The sequence below is a fragment of the Malaya genurostris genome, chromosome 2 (genome assembly GCF_030247185.1).
Source record: "Malaya genurostris strain Urasoe2022 chromosome 2, Malgen_1.1, whole genome shotgun sequence".
Taxonomy (NCBI): Eukaryota; Metazoa; Arthropoda; class Insecta; order Diptera; family Culicidae; genus Malaya; species Malaya genurostris.
Window position 1 is genome coordinate 352,374,349 of NC_080571.1, and position 7,863 is coordinate 352,382,211.

Sequence of the window (7,863 nt, forward strand, 5' to 3'; positions counted from 1 at the left end):
AAACCATAAGTCGGAAATCCAAGGTTATTAAGTTTCCTTAACAAACTATCAGCGACTAGGTTCCATAAAAGTGGGGATAGTACACCACCTTGAGGACACCCACAGACACTCAGCTTTCTAATCTCTGGCCCGCCGAAGCGATGATCAAAGAAGTTGATTGCTAAGCATTGCGTGTATCCAGTAAGGGAAAAACCCAAGATATTCCGTTCACGACTGCAATGTTTAACCTCCTGCAGCCATTCAGCCATCGGCACGGAAATACACCTTGACTTAGGAGTTCCTATTTTTGTGGCCTTTTACGACATGGAATAGGAAACCAGTGGATCAATTCTTGGTAAAAAATAATTCCGCCGGATGCCACACGGCTTACCTGTTTGGTGGACTTATACCACCGGTACAGGTGGACCGTAGCGTTATTCTTAGCAGTTGGGAAACCGCTACCGACACTACACGGCTATCTAGGCTGCTCAGAGAGGGAAGTTAACATTGATGGTCAACTTCCATGGATGGCCGAGCAGCCGTGACCCTGTCCCGGTTCTTTTTTACTTTTCATCGAAATCAACTTTGCATACTGGTGAGTTATATCATAGAGCTGTTATTTATTGGCACTGGTAGGTATTTTTTTTTCTCTCTGCTCTTCAAAAACCATGAACACGTCGTTGCGTCGTGGTCGGCATTCGTGTGGTCTTTCAACAGAACGACTTCGGTATTGCCTGCCGTTGCTCTTGCCGCCGTTTGTCCTGTTTTGATATATGTATGAAGTTGCAATAAATTCGCCAGTTATTAAAAGCAACTGCTGCATCGAGCGCGAATTATTCATTCGTTTCAGGTAAAATTATGCCGAGAAAAAATCATTCCACTGACATGCTTGACACTGCTAAGAATCTGGAACGGCTTCTTTTGAACAGTGATAACCCGTAGCTGGAAATTGTACAATGCTGAACAACTTCAAGTGTTTCCATTTTGTTTCCCACTTCTTTAAGCAATATGTCAAACGTAGTTTATACTGTGTATAAGTAAATTTCTTTGCTCTCTCTCAATTTGTTCTCAAATACCTTAGGATATTTAAGAAACCGAAGGTTTAATCAGTCACAAACGAATTCAATACTTTTTGGGGAAGTACGTCCTCCTGATACAAGTAGAAACACGTTCTAAAAGGCAACCTATGTTAATTAGCGCGAAATGCGTGCATGATGCTTTGTTTCATACTGATGCAATGCGTGCTACTACAAAGATACGTCTTGCTCTGTAGTAGTAAACGTTCTAAAAAAGAGTAACCTCATCTGTATCAAAAACTAATCGAAAGCGTTCTATTATGTAGATGGGCAAAACAGTAGTGCAACCGCAGCATAGACTAAATTGAATATTCTTAAACCTCTCTGGTGGTTTAACGGGGAACATCTTCGAAAGCTTGGAATTGTTATTCAGTTAGTGCATTTCGCATCGGCGCAAGAAGATGATAATTAGAAGGTACCAGATCGGGTGAATATAGCGGGACGGTAGAAGTTGTGTTTTAGACTACTTCGACTGAATGCGGAGGAGCGTTGTCATGCTGCAGAATGTCTGTGTCGTTTATATGAGTCCATTCTAGCTGTTTTTCGATAAATTCGATGTTCAAATTGATAATTTGTTGACGGAAGTTGACTATATTATTTGATTTGCCCTGCTCTATGAATCTGCTGAGAATTTTGAAAGTTATACTAAGGCTTCTTGAAGAAGTTGTTCGAAGTGTTCAAACCAACGTTTTAACTGGTCAGTGGGGTCGGTTAGCAGCTGACCAGCCGCGTCCTTCACTGGCACCCTTGCATTAATCCTTGCTCCACTAAGACACCGTGAGATATCATAGAGGAGCCTCTCCTCCTGTCGCATGACCCGCGCAATACGTAGGCGAATCTCTCCGATGAGAAGGTTGTGGTCAGACGCGATGTCGGCACTGCGTTCATTCCGGACGTCAAGAAGGCTCCGTCTCCATTTCCGGCTGGTGCAGATGTGGTCGATTTGATTTTTAGTATGTCCATCGCGGGAAACCCACGTGACTTTATGCGCTGGGCGACGAGAGAAGAGCGAGCCCCCGATCACCATGTCGTGATTGCCACAAAACTCTGCAAACGGCTCACCGTTGTCGCTCATATCTCCAAGACCATGGCGCCCCATGACACGCTCATAGTCTACGTTGTCGGAGCCGATCTTCGCATTGAAGTCGCCGGTGTAGATCTTGAAATCACCCTTTGGAATTTTATTCACGACGGCACCTAGTTTACTGTAAAAATTCTCCTTATTTTGTAGCTGGGCAGCATCGGTTGGCGCATAACATTGGATTATGATTAGGTTGCGGACCCACGTTCTAAATCTGGCATCGATTATTCTGTCATTGTCAGGTTCCCACTTGAAGAGCGTCGCATTCGCTTGGGCGCTAAGTAGGAAACCAACTCCACGGTGACGGAGAGCATGTTCACCTCGTATACCAGAATACAGTAGTGCCTGTCCCGACAGTAGCTTGTGTTCTCCAAAGTTTGGCCAACGGACTTCACTTAGTCCCAGGATTTCGAGCTTCATGCGTCGAGCCTCACTGGCAAGTTGTGCCAATTTACCCTGTTGGGCTAGCGTTAGTACATTCCATGTTCCAATTCTTGTCCGTTGTTTTGTGCTAAAAGTCGTTGCCGTTGAATCAGTTCGTAATCTTTCTCTATTGGTTTCTGTAACAGCTCTTGATTTTCGGAGACAGTAAGGGGTTGGCCTAAGGTCCCCTATCCTTGGGATGGGGCTGCCATCTTAGATATAGCTTCCGAGGAGTATCATTTCTTATTCAGCCGCTGGATATCAGGAAGATGCTGTTTGAGCCGTCCCTAACATGGAAAACAGACGCTCGCATTGCAAGGGTGTTTTGATTGGCTGACGCTTTCAAGGCGGCGTCTACACGCCTTGTCAAGGAAGTGTACGGATGCTTGTGACATTTCGGGACGCTTCTACAGTTGCCAGCTGCATAAAACCGTCACATCCTATCCCTTCCCCGCTGCTTGCCCGGGACTGATAGCAGGTAGCCTCCATATCTGGAAGCCGTTCCACTATCCGCAACCTGTGGACCCGCTTGTTTGCTTGCAGCTTAGCATCCTGGCCACCCCTGCAAATTGTCATCAACTGACTAAGGGCCAGGACCAAGGGTTTAAAGACTGTTCTTAATCCGCAGCCTTCTTCGATCGGGGGAAATCGTTCTACCCATTGAACTACTCTGATGAAATACAACTTAGTAAACTCCCCGATAAAAAAAAACTTTCCATATGATTTAACAGGGCACGGCCGGTGTGGTTCCAACATTAGTCTCAAGTCTCACTTTTCATTCATACCAATCGAATCTATCTTTTATTCTCCGGCTGTGAGATTTTGTTCTGTTTCTGTTGTCGTCCATTTTTCTTACCCAATGTTTGCTCGATATGATCCAGAAGTAACATTTCTTTTTAACCTTGCAGGATTGGGGAAAGAACTAGTTTTTTATCATTCTTCATTTCACATTCACAACTCAAGTTAACTGCACAAAAAAAAACAAATGTTAATGCATCGATCCAAAAATTTAAGGTAGTAGAAAAAAATATGTTTGAAATTAGTATTCGACTAAATAAATTTGGGAACCGCTGATATATACCTAAATAGATTTTAATCTCCAACTGTTGCAAACAAAACGACACTTTTAGATTGCCGGCCTTATTGGATTGAGACCTTAACCGGCGCGTAAAAAATATCATATGCAGGGTAGTTTAGTTGGTAAAACAATTTCCCCGGTTAGAAGCTACGGGTTCGAATCCCGTCTCTGCGGTAACATTTTCGCGATTTTCATTACATAATTGCATTCGCATATCAATTTTTCAATCTGTTTTCCCCATTTAATACTGATCATTTTTAAAACTAGCTCAAAGCGGCTCCACGTCTTACCAAAGACTAAAACACAAATCATGCACGTGTTTCGCGTTACGTAATCAGGTGATCTTCTGGTACGTGTTCCCATATAAATCAGAGTAGCTTCGTAGATAGATTCTTCTCTCTTCGGTTGTTTTTAGGTTGCAGTGATCTCTTGTTTTTATGTCGCTACATTTTGAAAATTCATATAGTTTTTGAGACTCCTCAGTAATTTGATCTATAATTTGTACCTTTAAGACTTTATCTTATAATGACATTATCTGATCGGGAAGACGGATTTGTTACTAATAGTCTCTGGAGATATTAAATTTGACCGCCATTTTGATATTTTTTCATAGACGGCTCGCATTCAATGGTGACCCAGTTCGCTGTCCGACCAATTGTTTCACTATTTTTTATCTGCCCAATCAGCCAATTATAATTATAGGTTTTTGATTTTTTTTTGTCAACGATTTCGTAAGCATCATCTACATCCGTTCAAAACTGATAATTGTTTAGAACTCCTACAGCTGCTAAATCCTACAAAAGTTTCTATCAGTGTTTCCATTCAATGTGTTCTCGAAGTAAATTGCAATCTATTAACCAAAAACAGCAGTATCCGATAATTTTCCCTTCTCATATCCCAAAACTTTGTTTTATAATACATAACTGCCCATCAAATTACCTCCCCACTTGTATTCAACATTGCTGAGCCTCAATTGACTAGCCATTAAAGCTGTTGTCCGTACTGCCGGCCTCCGTTTCGCTGTTGCATGACGTATAGTGCAATGATGCCGAGATCCGACGTGGCCACAGTTAGCTTCGCCTCGAATGATAGCCAAGCTGCACAGATGGTCCGATTACGAATTAACCAATCCACCATGTCCGACTGCTGCAGCGATGTCAGCCTCACTTCCTCTTCTCTTACGTTTTGTTCTTCACACTCTGTAGCTATGCTACGCGATCGGATGATATTCTAAATACAATAATTACACAATTGAAAATTTATTTACAATCGTTTAATACACCAATTGAACAAATGAAAATAACTATCATTATCGCATTGAGTAAGAGAAGAGCGAGTGAGATACTCTTTGGCGAAATATCACATATTCAGACAAAATAATTGATTGAAGTAACTCGCCTGCATTCCCCTCCCATCGTTGCATGCTACGAAAAAAAATAAAAAATAACTACCTACGTTTGACTTTGCCAGTTCAGTATCGTTGTGTTCTACAGACCGGCAATCGAGTCACTCTGAGGGTATATTGCTTTTGTATTTCTCACAAAAGCGAAGTTCATTAGCCAATCAAGAGTTGGCAATTCATTGGCCAGAACGTGAGCAAATAATAATCGCCGATGAAGCAAAAAAAAAACTGCAACCCGAAAATGCAATTCTTTTTTTTCTATTTCAGTGTTGGTGGAATCAAGGATGGGGAATGTCGAGATAGCTGAACACAATCTCGGAGGCACAGGGGTATTAAACTTTATCTTAAAAAATAGACATCTCTACAATTTCTGCTGAATTCGATGTACTATACTAGCAAGATTTCACGCATCCTTTGAGCATCTCAACTAAAACATCTACTATTACTAACAGCAGTTTATTTGATCGAACGAACCAATAACCTTCTGTTACCCAGATTCCCCCATAATTATTATGAATAGCTGCTATACGTGCGAACGAACTTCTTGCATCGACTACATGAAACTGTCTATCTCGCCATCAACGACAAACCAATTGGTGATCCAATGAAATTCCTTACTTTGCCAGTCAGGGAGCGAACGAAACCCATCTCAGTCATTGAACAACCGACCGACCCTTCCACGACGCTCCGTTCGCCAGTAATTTGTGATGCCATGAATGAACCTTCACCGGACAGATGGACGGACGGGTGGATAGACATCCATCCACCAATGGCCACAGATGCAGATTGAGACCATTGAGTGCAGATTCTCCAAGTGCAAAATTCAACATAAATGCCCCGGAATGCAGCGGAACATTTATCCTCATTTTTTCCCACAAAAATCAGTTGAAATCATGAGTAAAAGTTGAGCAGTTCGTGCTAAATTTGTGTATTATTCATCATTCGTTTGCCGACATTTTGATCTGCTCGGGCTGCACTCTTTCAAGCTTGAAGCATTGTTTCCCAACGCGATGCAGAGCATAATCAAATTTGATTTGACTTGACAAGAAAATTTCTATTTTTATATGAAAATCAAGATGTTGAGAATTGATAGTAAAATTGTTGTAATTTCAGAATTAGCCAGACGGTCTCTCGTTCGCTTGGCCTTTTTTGTGAAAGAAACTCCGGATGGGAAGTTTTTATCAAAGGGGGAGAGCTTGACTGGACGGATTCAGTTAATTTCAGTTTGTTTTCTCGCTTATCCACCTCCTTCGGAACACGTTCGATAGATTCGTGTTCATTAAACAATGTCTTCAATTTGTACTTTATATATTATAGATGACCGAGTCACGGTCGTTGAAATTCGATGGGAGCGTATGAGATGATGGTGAAGGATCCTGTAGTAGGTAATGTACATCGACACAAAAAAGAAACAGGGGATGGTATATTGAGCACCAAGTTTAAAAATGCAGAAATTTGTCAGAGTAGTTCCGTGATGACGAATGATACAATGTTCGTACTAAGAAATGCTTATCTTATAAACTTATTATCTGTTTTTAATGTGGAACACATATTTATTTTCTATTTAGGGGTACAAATCAGAAACTCAAGTAAAAATACACGTAGAAATGTGGTCAGGTTTTAAACACTTACAGCTCAGTATATTTGGTATCAATTATTAATATTATTTCATTAATTGATTGTAAATATTTCTAAGATTCGATTTGAATGTATCAAGCCACGTATGTTCAATTATAAATGATTGAAATTTTGATTAGTAGCTGCCAATGTCCGATTTTTGTCTGTTAAAAATCTCCGGCATACCGGATTTCCCTTCCAAAGACGACGGTTTTGAAGGAGTAAGCCGCATATCAAAGGAAAAGTATCGCTCTGATTGGTCAATCGATGCAAAAGTGAAGCGAAATTATAGCTAATGTTTCAGTCCTACGCGTAGCATGCTAGAGGTAGGTTGTTACTAGACAGCACGACAAAAAGTGCCATAAAACGATTTGAAACTTTAATTGGTATGCTCTGATCTTGTGTCATGCAAGCTCGGATGAAATTTCATTTTATGTCGTTTCGCCTGAGAAATTGACAACTACCCTAGGGTAAATTTTAAGTGCTTAAGATTATTTCTAATTAATATGAGATGAACTCGATTGATAATGATAAAAGGTTTATCGCTTCAACCATAGTCATCTCAGCTAGCAGCTACAGCAGCTCGCCCTGTAGAATAATAGGTAGAACTTAGTCGTTAATATCTTGAGCTGTACCAAACACAACAACCTCACTCTTTGTCTATGCCATTCGAAAAATGATCAGCAATTTATGATTATATTTTCAACAGTGTGAGATAACCGTATGTAACTAAAAATTATTTTTTCTTAATTTTTGTAAACAATGAGGAAAACCCATAACGCTTCAGTTTTTTGCAATGACTGAGCGGAAATATATATTGGAGAAGCCAAGTGAAAGAAAAACTAACAGAAAAGATGAATTTTTGGAAAAAGATACGCTCAGAGACAGGACACGAACCTGCGTTCTTATGCATTCCGTGCATATCTTTTTCCAAAAATTCATCTTTTCTGTTAGTTTTTCTTTCACTTGGCTTCTCCAATATATATTTCCGCTCAGTCATTGCAAAAAACTGAACTTAGTCATGGCGGCTTTACGTCAAACTAAAAATTAATAAATCGTCCATAACGCTTGCTTGGCTTTCTCGAACCCGCGATTTTGAGCTTAGTCAGGCAGTCCCGATGTTCAACTGGACAAGTATAAAATGTTTACTATGGTCAATAATCGATCATTTTTCTAATACTTTACACGGAACTGGACGTTAAAGTTG

General features: G+C 40.6%; 1 protein-coding gene across 1 annotated transcript; it reads right to left on the reverse strand.

The window, feature by feature from the left end:
- Positions 1–1,695: 1,695 nt before the first annotated feature.
- On the reverse strand, positions 1,696–2,556 carry LOC131429401 (craniofacial development protein 2-like). Its single transcript, XM_058593479.1, has one exon. It carries the CDS (start codon positions 2,554–2,556, stop codon positions 1,696–1,698), a length of 861 nt encoding a protein of 286 aa, XP_058449462.1.
- Between the last annotated feature and the right edge of the window lie 5,307 nt (positions 2,557–7,863).

Excerpts from the sequence above, each read along its gene's own strand:
- LOC131429401 (XM_058593479.1), bottom strand. The coding sequence starts at position 2,556 with ATGAAGCTCGAAATCCTGGGACTAAGTGAAGTCCGTTGGCCAAACTTT.